We start from the raw sequence: 18,605 nt of genomic DNA on the forward strand, positions 1-18,605 counted from the left end.
GGTCCAAGCATGTCCATCATTCTGACGTAAAGGAACCATTCTTTTTTAAAAAAAACATTTCTTCCACACAATTAAAACCCAGCCAGAGACAACTGGATACTGTTTAACCCACAAAGAGAAGAGAGACAGACACATGGAGGAATAAGGGTCTCAATAAACGGATCTGTTTTATCAAAATATCAATGAAGCCACAGTGATTCAGTTGCAACCTTGAAAATGATGTTTTGTCTTGGACTGGCTTTCAAGTACTAAGCCGAGAATACACGTCAAAGCACAAAATGATTTAAAGCCTACCTGGGAGGGGGGGGGCTGGGAGTTGGAAGAGGTGAGAGGAGAACACAGTAAGGTACATTTTTCCTTGTAACAGACAGTAAAACACCAGAAAAACCAGGCATACAAGAAAAGTCCACCAGTTACAACCAAAAGGTGGTCCGTTTTGTTGTTCTTGGTTCCTTTGTTTGCATAGTGAATAGCTAATTCTACACCTGCTAGCAGTGTTTTGAAAATAGCTGGAGAAAGAGCCGTGTTTCCCGTTGGACGCCTAGAATACAACATTCAAAAAGGTGAGTGCGCCGGTTCAGTTGATCCTAGTGCAGTTCTGACCCCCTTTGGGAGGTTCAGCAGAAGAGACTTGACAGACCAGCCTTGTGTTTCGACAAGACATTCACACCCACATTCAAACCCCGGGCGAGGAAAGCTGCCCCCAGCGCCCTAAGAATGGAAACCACGCTTTGACCGCATTTTCCCGAAGAGCGCATCGTCCACTTGGCCCAGTGGAAAAGGAACCAAGCTGCCCGGAGTCCCGACAGGAAGGGGTGCGGACGGTGGATGCAGCAACGCTCCCGGGCCAATTCTGTTTTTTTTAATGCATCGTAGAGTCTTTTAAGGCTTTCCTCTCCTTCTGTTTTCACCGAGAGCACGACTCAAAAGTGCTTACTTGAACGGTCCCCTCCATGACATGACGTGCAAAGTCTCAGATGAGAAAGAACACTGCTGGGCACGGAATAAAAATGCAATACAATCATATAACCAGAATCCAACTTTTTGGCACTTTTCCCTTCGTTTCTCATGTCCAACATCAACGGATCTACAACGAACATGGAGAATGTGCCGTTTCCGTAAAACAATCTCCCAGGTCTTGAGTGGGTTTACGAAGTTGGATTGTCCTCTTTGGTGGCTGCAGGCATTCATTCACTGACTGTCAAAATCCCCACTCGCCCTTCGTTCACTGTCCAAGTACCCTCTTTCATAGCCCCACCATAAGGCAGCAGGGCTGTGCCGTAAAATGGGGCAGCCCGTTAGCCATAGCCAACTGGGCTACAAACAGAACTGTATTTGGAAAAGAAAATCAAGTTTTACAGAGACAAAAGCTGAGATGCAGAAAGATAGCATTTAGTTCTATGGGTGGCGAGACTCCTCCTGACCTCAGTGAGTTAAGAACCAGCTTCTGCTCTCTTCAAACAGTAGAGAAAGCACAGGTGAGTTTCAGAGGCTCCCGTCCTATTTAAGCAGCCCCTGGGAAAAGGTTCAGCTGAGAACAGACCTGACAAAGGCCTTTTTGGCTACTAGGTGGCAGTCAAGTTTTGCAACTTTTAAGCCAAACCACTTGGATCCTTCGAAAACCCATAACCTGCAATGAACACCTTTATTGTTTTAAAAAAGAAGTGAGTTTCATCCTCCTACAGAGAGACTAAAAGGAGTCCCCGGAATACATTCAGCTGCTAGCCCGCCCAGGAGAGGATCACACAACGGTTCTTATGCCTGACACAGTCTCTATGTGTTTGGCATCAGGACTAGTCAGCAGCCACCAAAACCAGATTGACTTTTAAAAACATGCAACGCTGAGCTGTCCTTGTGAAAGACCCGTTGAGAGAAAGCAAGAGGCTTGGTGCCCCCCCCATGGAGGTCTCCTGGATCCTCTTTTTTGGGGGGGAGCTTACACGCCTGCAGGAGAACCTGCTTGCTTCCCACAGGTGCAAGGCGAGAGGGACCCCAAAGGCTTCCCTTGACTCAACACCAGCTTTCTCACGGTGACAATGTCTACTTTGGTCCCTGGGCTGTGCCCAAACCAGCGCTCCTTTGTTTGCTGACTTATGGCACCCTTGAGCCATCTGTATTTTCAACCAACACAGGCTCCTCTTCCATCCGTGGGCACTCACAGGAAGCCTAGCCTCCTTCCTCAAACAGCCGGGTCCCTGGCCTCCCCCCTAAGCAAGCGGGCAAACCTCCCCTGGATCTGGCTTCACAAGACGTTTGCGATAGGGCAGCCCGAGCCTGGCTTTCCCGTGGAAATTGAGGAGACCGACAGGTGGCTGCTCCTCAGGCCCTGGGAACAACTAGCGCCGGTCTCTGGATCCAGGCCATTCATGCAGGGTGGCCGGCCACTCCTTTCTCGGGGGCAACGGTTTAAAGGGCAGCCAGAGATGCCAGCTCTTTTCATAAGATATCTTGGGGGGGGGGGGGAAACAGTTTATGGCCATGGGAATCAGAGTTTTGTTTCCAAAATTCTGCGAAGCTTCAGATCTGCTCTTAAGATGTTCTTCCACATCCCCTTGTATGGCATCAACCTGGCTTGACATGAATGAAAACTTCTTCTCTCTTTCCCCATCTAGTATTTCATTTTAGCAGCACCCACCGACCGTGCCCTGAGGCTGACCCAATGAACTGACGTGCTTCACCAGGATCCCTATAAACCGGGGTGGGCAACCTGAAGCCCTCCAGCAGTTGCCGGCCTGCAACTCCTAATCCCTCCCCCACTGGCTAGGTTGGGTAGAGCTGATGGGAACTGGAGTCCCAGAACTTCTGGAGAGAGACACGTGGCCGGGCGGTGTTTCAAACACGGCAATTCGAGGCCAGGTGAAGGCTTTCTGTTTGAATTCTGCACCAGGAAATGAGCTCTGCTGACCACCTCCTGAGAAACCTCCTTTCCAGGTTGAAGCAGTGCAAACAGAGGAAAGCTTGTGTTTTGTTTTTTTTCTGTCCGGCATCCGATCCGAGCCTGTTGGAGCCGACCCTACCTTGAGGGCAGAAGGTTAAAAGCTCCAGCTTTCAAGCAAACAGCTGAGGGGAAGAAGCTGCTAGGATCCTGCCTCCGGGCAGAACAAGAATGAAAGAATCAGGCTAAGCTTTTTCTTGGTGGCAGGCAAGAGGATTAAAATACAAGACACGAGTGGGAGGCCTTGAGAAGGGCAGCCTTGGAGGTCTCAGGCCAAAACCCACCAGTTCCAAAAGAAAGCTGGTTCTACACGTGACACACACCTCCCCCGCCGAAGTGCAGCTGAATTTTAGAGATTCTCTGCCTGCAAGCAGAGATTCTGTGGCTCTAAATCCACCACGGTTGTCTCCCTTTAGCACTGGGTTTAGATTAAATATTTCAATTTCTTTTCAATGTCTTCCACCACCTCCCAGAACGTTAATGGTAACACAGACAGAGGCCTCCAGAATAGGGAACTAGCATGCCACTTTCAGTTCATCAGGACTTTTAAGAACCCGCCGAAGGCGTTGCTCCCACACTGCCACTCCCCAGCGTATTTAGGGAACCATATGCAAGGAGTTACCCGGTGACTAATCTTCTATTCAAACCTTCTATTCCGGATTCAAAAGCGACTTAAGAATCAGACATTGTATGGAATCTGTATTTTGGGGGGCGGGGGGGGGGGAAGAGGCAGTGGAAATCAGCACTGCAGTGTTGCAAACCAAGGCTGCTCCCTGGCCATCACATCCACATACCCATAACACTGGGATTTGCTCTCACTGCTATGTGTGTCCCCCACCCCCACCCCGCCAGGACCATCTGGCTCCCTGAACATGGCCCAGGATTGGACCAAGCGAAGGGAGAACCTTCTGGCCGGAGATAATCAGGTGCCGTCTCTCCTGCTGCACCAGCAAAGGTTGCCCTGTGCTTCTACCTAGCAGGCTGTCTACCTAGTGCCCTATTCCAGAATCTCCATGTGCCATCTATCCATTTCAAACACAATCCTCTAACCGACACCTCCGTGGGACCAACAGGTGGGGCCCTGGCATAAGAAAGGCCTCTGGACCGCCCTGCCTACAGCCGTATACTACGTTCTCTCGGGCAAATGCATCTCTCATTTGGGCTCAGTATTTTCAAAGGCTCAGTAATTAATATACTGTGCGTTTTGAATACCTATCGGGACTCACCCAAAGTTCCAAAAATGGCAGCTACAAAGGGACCCATCCTGCAACCGCCATTCTCCTGATGTCCTCCTGATCAGAGCGAACGACCGATCCCGTCCTGCCAGTGAGATTCGTAAGCTCAGAAGCAGATCTGACCAGAAGGATCAGGTGTGGCGGCTGCCGTGTGTGCAAAGACCCCTGCCGGACTCCAACCTGAACCAGACTTACAATCCTCTGACCACCTAAGAGAAAGGCAGGCAGGGCAGGTGAGAACGGAGGGTCACGCGCCAGCTTGGCTTCCCTCTTGGATGCCTTCGGACCGCTTCACATTCGCTAGACAAGGCAAACCCGGTTCCCCCCTAAGCGCTACTGGTACTTAGAGTGCTCTTTGACCGCAAGAAATAGTGATCCCCCCGTGCCTTCCGCCTCATCACGGTCCTGTTCTCGCTGTCAAATTTCCGCTGGAGCTCCAAGGCCAGCCTCCGGTCCTCCTCCTCCTGCTGCAGCTTCCGTTCCGCCTTGCTCTTCCTCCTCGGGGGTTCGGCCGCCTGCCTCAGCCGCTTGACCGAGCCGACCTGCTCCAGGTGCTTCCTTTTGCACTGTCTCTTTCGCCCCCACCGCAGAGAGGAGGAGGAGTCCTCGCCCGTGGCCTTCTCAAGACAGATGCCATTTGGGAAGCGGTCCCTCGGGCGTTTCAGCGGCTTCCTTCCCGTGGCCTTGACAGAGGGGCCCAGGATACTCCTGTCTGGAAATCCGGTGCCGGCTCTTGCGGCTTTCGGGATCACCAGGTTGGCATCAAGGTTGAGACAAGAGCCAGCCCCGTGGAGAGCTGATTTTGCATCAGAGATCTGCGAGGTTCTGGCGTTCAAGGCGTCCTTGTTCAGTTTCACCAAAGGGGCCGGAGGGCCAGCGACCGTCACTGCCGAGCCTCTCCGGGCCTTGCAAGAGTTTTCGAGTTTTGCTACACAGATGGAAGGGAAACACTCTAACTCAGCCTGGGTGTGCGCACGAGGATTTATGGGCGGCAGGCTCTGGGAAACTGGCAGAGACTCTTTGATGAGCAAATTTGCACTCGGGGCTAGGAAATCCTCTCCTGCCTCTGAGGCCATGGAGGTCAGAGTGGCTTTAGAGAGAGTCTTTTTCATCTGGCGATCCTGGAAGATCTGCTCCCATTTTTTCAGAATCCGAGGGCTTGCTTCGTAGGTGGTCGGCTTCTGCAGACTCCTGGTCAGATTCCGCGGAGTAGACTTGATAATCAAAGGGCTCAAAACCCGGCCGTCGGGAAGCCGCTTGGGAGGTGTGCACGGGGAGCACACAATGGGTTTGAAGTGGTTGAGCTCTTCCGAGATACTGTCGTTGCTCTCGGGGCTAACGGACCGCTCGGGCTTCGGGAGGAGAGAAAAGGAAGCGGCGCCGGGGAGAACAAAGCGCTTGTCCGCCGTCAGGTCTGGGGCCGAAAGGCAGCGATTGTTCTGCGTGGATGACAGAACTCCGAGAAGAGGGGCTGATCCACCGGTTAGCGGGTGGACCTGCAAGACAAGCGATTTACAGACGCTTTAGAAGAGGTAGCCGCATGGCTCTGTGCCGGCATCTCAGGCCAAAACAAAAGAAAAAAGAAAAGACAAAAACGTTGTGGCCTCTCCTTTTAGGCGAGCTTTCATGGAAAAATGCACATAACTGACATGGAATCATGGAGCTGGAGGGGACCTCTGAGGCCATGAAGTCCAACCCCCAGCTCAGTGCAGGAATCTAACTCAAAGCAGATCGGACAGAGGGGTGTCTAAATTTCTCTTGAAGGCCTCCAGCGTTGGAGCGCTCAGCACCTCCCCCTGAGGTCATGGGTTACACAGTGGAGATGGGCTCACCAACGCCTGAGGTCATGGCTTCCGTTTTCATACAGCTCTAACAGTTAAGAAGTTTTTCCTGATCTTCATCGTAAATCTGGCTTCCTGTCACTTGAGTCCATGATTATATGTCCTGTACTCTGGGATGATCGAGAACAGACCCTGCCCCCCCCCTTGAAATACTTTCAACTATTTGAAAAGGGCTCTCCGATCTCTCTCCTGTCCCCCCCCCCCCCCGGTCTTCTTTTCTCAAGGCTAAACAGGCCCAGTTCTTTCCGTCTTTCTTGGTCTGAGGAAGTGGGACATTCACCTCAAAATAAAGTAGTTCATCTTTAAGGTGCCACAACTTTTTTGTCTTCTTTATTTATTTATTTATATTTTTTCCCTTTGTTCTGGCCTGAGATACATTCAGCAAGACCGTTCTCATGCCAGACAAGGAAGGGGAGGTTCAATATAAAGAAGATAATTATGACCATTGGGTTACGTGTCAATTAACACAGTCCTTTCGGCACAATTAAGTGGTAGGGGTGTGTGTTAAGGGGCACATGCGTGAAACTGGACCAACAGCAAAGACCTGCAAGTACAGAGGGCCACATAACTGGGAAAGAGTAAAACAATCAAATTAATTCCTTTCCCTAGAACACTGGTTCTTAATCTTGGGTTACTCAGGAGTTTTGGACTGCAACTCCCAGAAGCCTTCACCACCAGCTGTCCTGACTGGGGTTTCTGGGAGTTGCAGTTCAAAAGCATCCGAGTAACAAAGGTTAAGAACCACTGCCCTAGAACATTGCACTGTACACAAATCCACGCATTCAAGAACTCTTTTTGATAGTTGCAGGCATGTGGAGGAGCTTTTAAAATCAGAAGCACCAACGTAATCAGAACAAAGCCGATTCGGCAAGACAAGACCCACTGCTGCTGCTTAGCGTGACCAATTCAGGGCAACAGGACGTTATCCCAACAACGGCGCCCAACGGAAGACCTGCAAAAGCCGTCTGGTTTCCTTGGGTACCCCCAGTTTCCTGAAAAAAAAAATCAAGGGGAAGGAAGGAAAGTTTTCTACTTAATCGGTAAAAAGGATTGTCCGGTACCTTTGCTCTGACTGACGCTGCTCTCTGCCAGCTCTTTGATCTCTCCCCGAGGGTATCATTGCAACTCTGGCTCCTTTCTACTTTAGCCGTTAGGTTTCTAAAACATTAGAAGAAAATAAGAGGTTTAACGAAGGGAGGGGGAGGAAACAGTTGACTTAGTGGTGGTTTCCGCATTTGGCTCCATGTATGCCAAGAGTCACAAACACTTGCCTGCTATCTGCCCCTCCAGTTCGCAACACGACAGCACAGTCTCAGAGCCACACCACGAGGGATGGTGCATCGTTTGCCGTTTTGTCCAAACACAGATCCGAGCCTTCCTCCATGCAACCCACAGCCGTCGTTGCTTGCAGCCATCATCTCCCCACTCCCATTAAACTGTCCCCCCCTGCCCCCGGCTGCGAGGTCCCAGTCACAACCGAGGACTCACCCTGCCAGCAATGCCACAGAGTAGGAGTTTCCTTTGGAGACAAACGCTGACCGGTGGGCAGATTTGCCGTGGAACGGTTCCTCGTTCTCCGAATCAGAGAGGCGTTCTGGAAACTGAAGGGCATCAAGAAAGATGAAGTGGCATTTCGTAAACAGCCTCCGTCTGCCGAAACACAGATGCTTCTGACGATGTTTTGAGCCTCCAGAAATGTGGCTCCTGGGGACATTTTGGTGGCCACAACAGACATAACCCAAGGTTTTTCTCAAAACAAAAACTGGTTAATTTTCACTTCTGGGAATTTAAGCAGGAGGAGCCGTTTCCAACATCAGGGCCCTGGCACTGGTGCTTAATTCTCTACCCCGCCAAAATGAAACAAAACCAGAAGTGTTCAGCCAGGGACGTCCTGTTTACTTTTTCCACACAATGGCTGAAAACGGTCATTTCCGGGCTCTGCAGGGCCTGCAGATGAGGCTGGGGTGTCTTTTCCCCTAAGCCCTCCCACCCTGCTCTGCAATCACAATGGCGATCCCTTGGACTGGGGGAAAGAATGGACATTACGATGCTTTGGCAACAGAAAACTGCCATAACAGAGACGGAATGCTGGGAAGAGGCAGAGGAGAACCTATCCCCCTGCCCGGATCTTATGACTGGATCCAAATGAGCTTAGGGATGAGCATCCCATCTGAGGTTACTTTGAGCCTCTCTCTCCATCTCCACTCACTGACCCTGCATATCCAGGGCTTGTGCAGGGGATGCTCCCTTGTGTACACTGCCTGGCGGCGGCGGTCTTAAATGCATGCCTTGGAAAGGGTATGTTCTGGAAGATAAAATGCCTTTGGGAAAGGAAGAGTACCACCGACCGTCACTTACGTGTTCTTGGGTCATTTTGACAGTTAAGGACTCCAGATCTTCTGTCTTCTTCCTCCCAGCGTCACTCTCCTCTACAATCAGCTTGTGAATACAATCCTCAGCGGGTCTCTCTTCTTGCCCTCGGTCACCCCTCCACTAGAAGCAAACGAGAAGGCAGGCCCATTTACATGGAGACAGAGTAAGGGGCTAAACAGGTGCTTGCAGCAGACATGGAAATACAGCGTCTCTCCAAGTCTTCTCTCTTTCACCAAGAAAGCTCATTCCTATTTTGTTCTTCTGATGGAAGCCTTAGTTCCTCCTGCAATATTCCTGATGATTACTTATCAAGCACTGATAAGCATCTGTGGTCTTTTCCTGAGCACAAGAGGGAGAAAAGTGCTCTTCCGCAGGGTAATCTGTGTTAAGACAGCGAGACAGGTCTGCTCAATTTACTGGAAACTAGAGATGGGCACAAGCTGCTGGTGCGGGCTGGTTCGTTTCTCGGCCAAAGAGATGTCCGGTGCTTCCTAGACTCACCTTTTCTGGCGGGCACCCAATCAAGAGGCAGCACCCAGAGGAGGCAGGGCAGGCAAGCCAAGGTGCCACCACTGAGTGGGTGCCCGCTGGAGGAGGCAGGGCCAGGAAATGCCAAACCCCTATTTAGCTAAAAAAACGAACCAGCAGTTCGTGCCCATCTCTACACACAAGACCTTAGTTTTGCCAGAGACAGACCTTTCCCTGCATCTTCACACGGAAAACTCCAATTTGAAAGGCGAGAATAAAGACTGAACTGTCGTGGATATAAACCAGGACTACCTTCCAGAGAATTGTCTATACTCTGTAAGTTGTTCAGCGCCTTCCTCATCCGGCCAACGGCCCTCAATCTCTTTGCAAAAAGAATGAACCCTCCAACTAACTGCAATGTGGTGGAGATTTTTGTGGGAATTATGTTCTTCAATATAACACTGAAAGACAACTTTGTTTCTGAAACATTATTTTTACACTGCTTTTCTGGAGAAGACACCTTACGGCAGTTCACACAGTAAAGAAACAAAGCCATGAGCTATTTATAAAAATTAAATAAAATAGCAACCCCCCCCCCCCCCAAAATCAACTAAAAAATGCACTCTAAAATGACTACAGGCAAACTCTTCATCTGCCTATTGCCAGACAGAGGGCTCTCTCTGGGGAAAGCATTTCAGAGTGTGTGGGTCACCACCTAAAAAGCCCTGTTAAACTCATTCTTCTATCTAATAATAGTTTTACAAAAATGGTTTTGCACTGATTAGTTGCCATTCCTCACACTTTATTAAGATGAGAAAGCAGTCTATTAAGCAAAAATAGAAGTGACAGTCTTACCACAATACGTGCCTGTAATTTTCAGATTTTTTTTAAAAAACCCTGCCCATCATCTACAGCTCTTGCTTTTCTACTAGCCGACCCTTAAAAGGTCAAGACTTGGCAATGCCTGCCAGCCACCCAAATTCACCTCTCCCAGTAACCCAGTCTGCCTTCTCTAGTCCCAGAGGCAAGAATTGTCACAAGCCAAGTGGTTTGGAACAGGTGCATACGCACGGCCATATTTTGTGGCATAAACTTTAACTTTAAAGCAGAGAGAAGGGCCAGCAAGGCAAAGAGGAAGTAACTGGAAAAACAAATCTACAGGCAGGCTCTAGACATGGCACAGACAGGTGACCATGGAAAAAAACAAATCTTCTTGCCCACATAATTTCGGCGAAGAACATAACCACCCGTCCTATCAGGGAAGTTCCTGCAGCACCCACACAGACAAGACTGCAGCATTAAGAAGTGGCCATGTTTATCAGATCCAATTCCTTTTAAATAAATGGGCTCTTGGCGGATCAACTCTTGCCCACTTTAAGAACAAAACAAAGAACTGCAAGAAATCCATGATGCTGCCACTCTGGCATGTCACATGCATGACTCTCGTGAAGAAATTAAGGAACAGGAAAGTGTAATACATTTTATGGTCTTTTCTGTCTGCCTGGAGGGGCGTAAGAGTATGAACTGTCATACTCGGAAGACAACTGGTTTGTGTCTCTTTCCCCAATCACCTGTTCCTGCATCCGGCTCCGTGTTACCTCAAAGGAGACCTGAAATCAAGAAGACTTCAAGGAGGAGCCTAACAAACCAATTTGGTGGTATCTGGTGTAACAGTGAGGATAACAGATTTCGAAGCTGGGAAGGAAGGATGTAGGAATGATCAGAGGATTAAGAGTAATTATGTAATGGTCAGCCCAAGGGTCAATGGAGCATTCCTAGGTATAAAGAGGAAATCTGAATTCAAACCCTTTGAGACTTAAGTGCATCTTAGGGAAGCAGTGTCATCCATGAGTAGAGTTCTGCATGCCATGTAAGAACTGTTGCTTTGGGAACACAGGGAGTGTCCTCGGTGTCATTCCATCCCTTGCTTATTATTTTCTGGTGTTTACATTTCGTATCCTGTAACCCTGTGCCCACCGCTGTTTTGCATTTGCAATTGTTTGCCTAGTTTTTAAATTCCTCTTTTATTTTCCCATTTCCCTTTTTCTTTTAAAATAAAATCTTCACATCCTTTTAAGTCAGTGTCTGGACAGTGATGGAAAGGGGAAGTGCAGTACTGATTTTCCAGTCCTTGCCTTGCTTAAGCTACTGAATGGGTAATACTGACGTCCGTGGGAGCTGGTGGCCGCCTATCATAGTTTTAAGCGGCAAGCCCTTGAGCTTGCATTGCCTCGCAGGCAGCAGGCATGTTGGGATGGGAAGGATCCCGGCTGGACCTCTTCACATGCTTGCCCTTCCTGCTCCCCCGGGGAATTTCCACTCGCAGCAAAGGGAGAGGCAGTGGCTACAGTAAAGAGGCTGGGCCCCAAGATGGTGACAACTCTCATCTCTTCTCTTTATTGGTCCACAGGCAGGAGGGCTACCCTTTACAGCCTAGCAATAATTAGGGTAACAATGGCATCATCATCTTCTACCAACCTAACCTTTTTTGCCTTCTCCTACCCATGGCCATCACAACAGTTCAAGTTGTGAGAAAGGGCAAACAGGTAAAGCATTCCTTGTAACATGCAGGAATCCCCTTTCTGTCACTACGAAACCTCTGGTCAAAGGGCCGGACAGCAAACCCACTTTAGGTTCCCTCCCTGATAACTGACTGTAGAAGGGGGGGGGGATATGATACAAGACTGGAAGAACAGAAGAACCCTCATCACAAAGCCTCATCCTTAGAACTTCTTGTACACTGGTATAATACTGAGAGAGAAAAAGAGAGAGGGTGGGGAAGAGAGAAGGCAAAATGACTATAAGGAACAGACCTACCAAACAATCCCAGTTATTGCAAGCCAGTATCACAAAATGAAGAACAGAAAAAAACATCCAGTGGTGCTATGCTGGCAGAATACGTACCCCAGATATAGGTAGTTTACTCTTAGCATTGCTTTCAACATCTAGAGCCATATGCCTAGTAGAAAACACCATTGCTCTTACTCAACATAGTGTATGGTAAAGCATACCTTCCGCAGCTGACTTTTATATTCCTCGTGAAGTTCTCCAGGTTTGCTTATTGTGATGGGTGCTCTGAATATGAAATCTGTAGGGAGAAAAGGGGGGGGAAGTAGAACTTTTAACATGCACAGAAGGTACTACAGAAATACAGTTTCTTATTTATGTCATATTACGAACATATTATTTTCCCATACATGAAGTTTACTTAGACCAGGATCATGTATTTTTCTATGTATTTACAAACTGGTTGCTAAGGAGACAACCTCCAAACGAACACTCAGATAAAACGCAAGCCCATCCTGGCAAGGGGAGCTTTCACTTAGATGCACACATTCGCAGAAGAGGGCACACTTAGTATACATACAAGCTCCACAGATATCCTGCTCTTACCAAGTCAGCTGCCTCACCATCTCTTGCATGGCCTGAAACAGAAAGCCTGACAGCAGAGGTCACACCCACTTGTGCTCAACACATGCCCGGGCAAGTCATTTTTTGCAAACCAAGGGATTCTCCCGGGGAATTCAAGACAACGCCGTCTGAATTGATCTCATCCCGGGTGCAGAGAAAACAACTGACAAAAAGGAATGGTGTGTTCGAACTGTTGTCGCGGATGATATGCAATCACAAATTCCATTGGTCCCCTCGGACCCCGATCCCTCTGTGGGCCATATTCTTTCACTCTACAGAGCAGAAAGTATTTTCTCCACTGTCTTGCTGGAATCCAATCGCTCTTCTCTGCTTGCCTAATGCCCTCTTGCATCTGTGGTTTCTGAAATACACGGTCTGTGCAGTCATAGCCCTCTTGTTCCCAGTGGAGTGATCTTGCACACCCATAATGGCTAGAGAACGGCAGAGTGCTTTGCCCACCAAGTGGTTCCACTCCACCATTATGAGAGTGCATTGTCCTGCATTAATCTGCTTATCTATGGCTGACTGTATAACTACGATCATGGCCACTGGTCCCATCACCTCCTGGCAAATAGAAGGGGAAGATATGGAGGAAGTGATAGATTTTACTTTCTTGGGCTGCATGATCACTGCAGATGGCGACAGCAGCCATGAAATTAAAAGACACCTGCTTCTTGGGAGGAAAGTGATGACAAACCTCGACAGCATCTTGAAAAGCAGAGACATCACCTTGCTGACAAAGGCCTGCATGGGCTCCATGAGAGAGGACGGCCAATACAAGCCAGCCATTTTTAAGGTGCTCGAAGATTCGCATGACTTTCACAGTAACAGACTAATAAAACAAGCCCCCCTTGGGAAATCTCCATTATGTTAGGAAACCCATAACACGACAGATGGCTTAAACACCCACAGTTCCTCAGAATCCTTTCACACATAGAATCTGTTCGCTGACTATAAGCTCATACAAAGTCGTCACCCTTGAAACATCTGACTTTTTTTTAACTGTTAAATGTTCGAGTCATCTATGCCTGCTTCAATATTAAAACCTTTTTGTGCTCGACAGGGAGACGGGTTCGCTGAGTGTGCACAGAAATAGGGATCCACAGCCAAACACTGCTTCCTGGGCAATGCTTCTGTGTTTGTCGTGTTTCAGTGTGATGTAGTGGTGATGGTGTGCCAGGACCTGGGCCCTTTTCCCTAGGAGGCTGAGCTGAGGCTGAAGACCAGGTTTGCCTGCATGGACTCTTATCTCTGACCTTAGTATGGTAAATAGGAAAGCCAATTAGCATTGCATACACCTGGGAGGCAGGAAAGTTTTAAGTGTCTGATCATACTTCCGCACTATTAGAGAGCAGGCCGGGTAGGTGAGGCTCGTCAGCCATGGAAGGCAGCCCATGTAGGAGAAGGAAAACTCCGATTTAAAACCTCCACTGCCTTGTGGCTATATCCACTCGTGGAAAAGGCTTCAGGGGTTAACCTAGAGGCAAAATCTGGAGCCAGAGTCTTGAAAACAGTTCGTGTCGTTCTGCCAACTCCTGCGACGTTGCTGGAACCAGTTGTATTGGCTCTTGCCTTTCCATTGGACCATTTCAGCAATGTGGGTTTTGCTTGGGTAACAGCCTATCCTCCATATTCCTTTACCCAGGCTTCATGCCCTGGAGAGGACACTTCTCAATACAGAGCATGTTACCATAGCCTCTCGAGAGACTGAAGGATGCCTATGATGAGTGGTTAGGGTCCTCAACCCTCTACTGGAGAGATCCAGGTTCTCCTTTCAACTGAATCATGAAACTCACAAGCTGACCTGGGCCACTCACTCGATCCTGGCTTGACCAAGCACACCATACAGCACTGTTAAAGGGAAGATAAATTAGAAGTATCTCATATGCCACCTTACGTTGACTCCAGAAATACACAGGTATGTAAATAAAGTGGTTTTTTAAAAAAATAATAATAATCACCACCATCTTAGAACTGAAACGGGCCCTATGGATCAAAGAGGCACAGTGAGGGAATCAAACTCCCAACGTCCAACTCTGCAGCCAGAGACCCAAGCCACTGAGCTATCCAGCAGTTTAAGGGTCTTCTTCTCATGAGAAGAGAAGACTCCCTGGAAAAGACCCTGATGTTGGGAAAATGTGAAGGCAAGAGGAGAAGGGGACGACAGAGGACGAGATGTTCGGACAGGGTCATCGAAGCTGCCAACATGAATTTGACCCAACTCTGGGAGGCAGTGGAAGATAGGAGGGCCTGGCGTGCTCTGGTCCATGGGGTCACGAATAAACAACAACAATAATGTTGTTCTACTTTAAATCTTGAATGCTAAGATTTTTTTGTATGTGTTGAATGACATTTTGATCCCAAAGAGATTTCCAGTGTATCAAGGATGAAGGTATAAGATACACTTCTGTGTCCAACGCAGTGTTTCTTGACCAACACACACCACATGGAAGAAATCTCAGTTCCTTTCAAATGTTAACAACCAGACAATCTCTCTTCAGCATCACATGCATTAAAATAGAAAACAGCAAAGGGGGACCTGTTTTATCCCAACCTATCACACTGCTTGGAACAAATATATGCCCCAACTGCAAAAATTAAACACAAGACAAAATTCCACGGTAAGAGATCTGCTGAGATAGGGTTTGGGCCGGAGATGTTTCATTTGTTAAAGATATACCTCCCTACATGGAAATTGGTTGAAATGGAGGGAATCACTGAAAAAAAGGTCTAGGGGACATTGATGCAGAACACCTATACTAGAGTGGTCGCAATTGACCAGATAGGTGGGGTATAAATGGAATAAATAAATAAATAAATATACCGTTGATCCAGTTCCATATTGCCACAAAAGCAATAGCAAGCAGCAGCAAAGTGACTTTGGAGGGAGGGGCCTTCACTCCAAAGTTTTGGGGGTACCTCTTGTTCCAATCATGAGTGATCTATGACTGTGGTGAATTAAAATGCCATGATCTCAAAAGGCTTAAAATTATTCTTTTTTAGGAAGAGGACTGGATATTTTTTTCAGTCCGTATGATGATGATGATGATTCAAAAACACCAGGCATGGTCAACATTATAAAAACATTGACTGGTATTATATAACAGATACAAGCTTTAACCAAAAAACTAAGTTATCTGTTAAATATCAGCGCAGTAGATATGCGGTTACTAATACGGCTGTTTTTAATAACTCTGAGGGTGTGATTTCTGAGTTCTACGGGGAGTTTTTCCAATTCTTGAACATAACACACCAGACATGGTAGTAATACATTAGTAGAAGGAAGAAAGGGCTGGATCCTTGGCATTGCAATTCCAGGGGATGCCGGAGTAGAAGATAAAGGATTGGAAAAATTAACAAAATACAGAGACCTGGCAACTGAAATATCTCGCTTGTGGATAAGACACTCTTCCATGGTCCCCGTCATCATCAGGGCTTCGGCAACAAGATCAAGAAACTTCACAAAGTGTTATAAGCAGTTGCAGACTCGGAAATCATATCAGCTGAGCTACAAAAAACAGCCATATTAGGAACTGCATACCAATACAGTGGTGCCTCGCTTAGTGATTGCTTTGTTTAACGATATCATCGCTTAACGATTAGTTTTCGGGAGTGATCTTGCACTCCGTTTAACGATGTTTCCTATGGGTAATTTTCGCATAGCGATGTTTGGGACCTTGCTTCGCATAGCGATGACAGTTTGGGTCCCCTGTTTCGCTTAACAACGGTTTTGACAGCCTCGTGTTGGCTGTCTTTTAAATGTTTAAAAATGTTTTAAAAAGGTTTAGAATGCTTGAAATCATAAGTGCACTTAATAAACCCTTTGTTAAACTAATTGGACTTTGTTCTGACTCTTTTTGAATTTGTTGTAATCCCCCCCCCATTGAAATGCATTGAATAGGTTTCAATGCATTTCAATTGGGGAACCGCGTTTCGCTTAGCGATTTTTCCTATGGCGATTTTCGCTTAAGGACGGCAATCCGTTCCCATTAGAACGGATTATCCAGTTTTCAATGCATCTCTATGGTATAGATTTACCAGATGCGCGGGATATAAATCAAATAAATAAATAAATAAATAAATAAATAAATAAGCGATGTTTTCCCATAGCGATTTTTTTTGCACTAATTAAAATCGTTAAGCGAGGCACCACTGTATTTAACAGATACTTAGGTTTTTGGTTAAAACTTGTATCTGTTCTATAATACCAGTCCATGTTTTTATAATGTTGATTGCCGGTGCCTGGTGTTTTTTTTAATCAGCATCATCGTCGCAACAGCTAAAAACATGTTGATTTTTAGCAAAGGCAGCAACGGCAATCCTTCTGTGTGCTTTTGTATAGTAACCGGTCGACTGCAGAGGCCAATTCCTAAACAAGCTTTGGTGGCAGACAAAGCTCCGGGAGAGTCACATTCTTGGAGGGAAGATCCGGATAAAACTTCCTAACTGTTCGAGCCATATGTACAACGACGGGACCCATGATCTCGGGGGAGGCGGCGAGTCCTCCGTCGCAGGAGATGCTCAAGAGGAAGCGAGGCAGTCCTCTGTCGGATCTGCTTTGATTCGGATCCCTCTGCCTGGAGCAGGGGGTTGGACTGGATGGCCTCAGAGGCCCCCTTCCGACACAGAGATTGCATGATGATGATGAAGGCATTATTTCCAGTGTATATTTGGATCCGGCGCACTGGAAATAATGGCCGGGAACGCACCAGCCTTGGGGTCGGTCCACCTGCTTGCTTTGGGCGCTTCTTGGGCGAGAGACGCACCGGGCACGCCCATCATCCTAAGCAGAGCCTCCTCAAGAGGGGGGGGTCCGACGACAGGCGAAGACGCTTGTTGGTACAGCCGGGAGGCCTTGGGAATCGGGTCCCCTTGTCTCGGCCAATACTGGACAGGCTGCTCCGTCCACCTTCGCCTGGGGGGCCGCAGAACACGCATTCCCACGCGCTTGCCTGACCCGCAGGCCCACATCCCGACGACGACGACGACGCTGCGCCTTCCGAGTCTACCCCTTCGCACGCGCGCCGAAACACGCGTCTGGAACCCAATCCCAAACGCCTGCCTGCCTTCCCCTTCTCTCCCATCCCACCGCCTGACCCTGCAGCCCCCTCTCACGCAAAGACGCGCGTCCCCGCATTCACACGACACGTGTCGTTATCGGCGGCGGCGCACCTCGCTCGGCGGGAACCGGGGCTGTCGTCGTCGCCGTCATGGTCGTCGTTGTCGTCGGTGGTGGGGGCGGCGGCGGCGGCGGTTCCCCTCCTGAGGGGGGCCGAGGCGGCGGGAGCGGGCGGCCGAGGCGGCGGCCGAGCGGGCGGCGGTGGTGGCGGCGGCAGCAGCAGCCGCGTCCCCCGCCGGGCGCCTCCGCTTCTTCCAGGCCGCCTTGGCACGGCCTCCGCCGGCGGCGCGTTCTCCGGGCCCGGCCGGGCCGTAGGAGCGGCGAGGCGGGCACGGGCAGAGCCGAGGCCCGCACCCGGAGCCCCGCCGCCGCTGCCGCCGTGGCCGCCATTTTCTCGCGGCGCCCAGCGACGGGAAGACCCGCCCCCCCGCGCCCCTAGGCCACGCCCACATCGTCCATATTCATGAGCCGACGGTTGAGGGGCCAAAGGCCCGCTTTTTCCCCGCCCACCGCGCCTTGCCCTTCGCCCCGCCCCCTAGCTCCCCTGAGGTAAAAGAAGGCGGCCAATCCGAGGAGTTGGAGGAGGAGTCCGCGGAGGACACGCCCCTCCCTGAATAATTCCTCCCTTCCCGCCTTCCCTTCTTTCGCGCGCTTTTTTCTTTCGGTTTTTTTTTTCTCCCCGAGAAAACACCCGGGCCAGGAAGGCGCTCGTGAGAATGGGTGTCTCTGCCTTGCCCGACACGGGTTGACGTAGGAGCAGCTTCATTTTCAGGGCCTCTCCAAAAGATCTCCAGCATGAGTTCTGGAGGACCCCCTGTGTCCGCGGGATCCGTTTCCTTATCCACAGTGTGAATACATTTAAAATAGGAAAAGAAACATTCCCGGAAATCTATATTTCCAGTGATCATATTTAAAACAGGGAAATAAAAATTCCCAGAAATATATATTCTTAATGATATTCACAACATGAAAAGAAAAATTCCAACAAATTATACAGTATTCCTGATGATGACATTTAAAATCTGAGAAGAAAAATCTTTGGGATGAGAACAGAAGCGTTACAAGTTTCTTAGTGTTTTTATCTGAAAAACATGGAGACCCCGTGTGAAAGTGTCTTAAATAACATCCATTGCGGCCACCACTGTTTCTCTCATGACCATCATCATCATAGGCATCCTTCAGTCTCGAGAGACTATGGTAACATGCTCTGAATCGAGGAGTGT

At 48.8% G+C, this 18,605-nt stretch overlaps 2 protein-coding genes across 2 annotated transcripts in view; both read right to left on the reverse strand.

Annotated features, from left to right (window-relative positions):
- LOC110078166 (sialidase-3) overlaps positions 1 to 18,605 on the reverse strand; it is a 94,053-nt gene that overhangs the window by 67,167 nt on the left and 8,281 nt on the right. The gene's annotated exons all lie outside the window — the stretch shown is intronic.
- On the reverse strand, positions 143 to 17,808 carry RNF169 (ring finger protein 169). The gene is made up of 6 exons (XM_020791881.3): positions 17,436 to 17,808; positions 11,864 to 11,940; positions 8,370 to 8,504; positions 7,500 to 7,612; positions 7,073 to 7,169; positions 143 to 5,666 (listed from the first exon to the last, which is right to left on the reverse strand). Exons 1-6 carry the CDS (start codon positions 17,770 to 17,772, stop codon positions 4,497 to 4,499), a joined length of 1,929 nt encoding a protein of 642 aa, XP_020647540.3. The 5' UTR covers positions 17,773 to 17,808; the 3' UTR covers positions 143 to 4,496.

The sequence above is a fragment of the Pogona vitticeps genome, chromosome 3, assembly GCF_051106095.1.
Source record: "Pogona vitticeps strain Pit_001003342236 chromosome 3, PviZW2.1, whole genome shotgun sequence".
NCBI lineage: Eukaryota > Metazoa > Chordata > Lepidosauria > Squamata > Agamidae > Pogona > Pogona vitticeps.

What these genes read in the sequence shown, in the direction of transcription:
- RNF169 (XM_020791881.3), bottom strand. Translation starts at nt 17,772, where the DNA reads ATGGCGGCCACGGCGGCAGCGGCGGCGGGGCTCCGGGTGCGGGCCTCG. An exon ending in ATAAAAGTCAGCTGCGGAAG is followed by an intron (nt 8,505 to 11,863) that starts GTATGCTTTACC and finishes GTTTGCTTCTAG; the next exon opens with TGGAGGGGTGACCGAGGGCA. An exon ending in CAGCGTCAGTCAGAGCAAAG is followed by an intron (nt 5,667 to 7,072) that starts GTACCGGACAAT and finishes CTTGTCTTGCAG; the next exon opens with GTCCACCCGCTAACCGGTGG.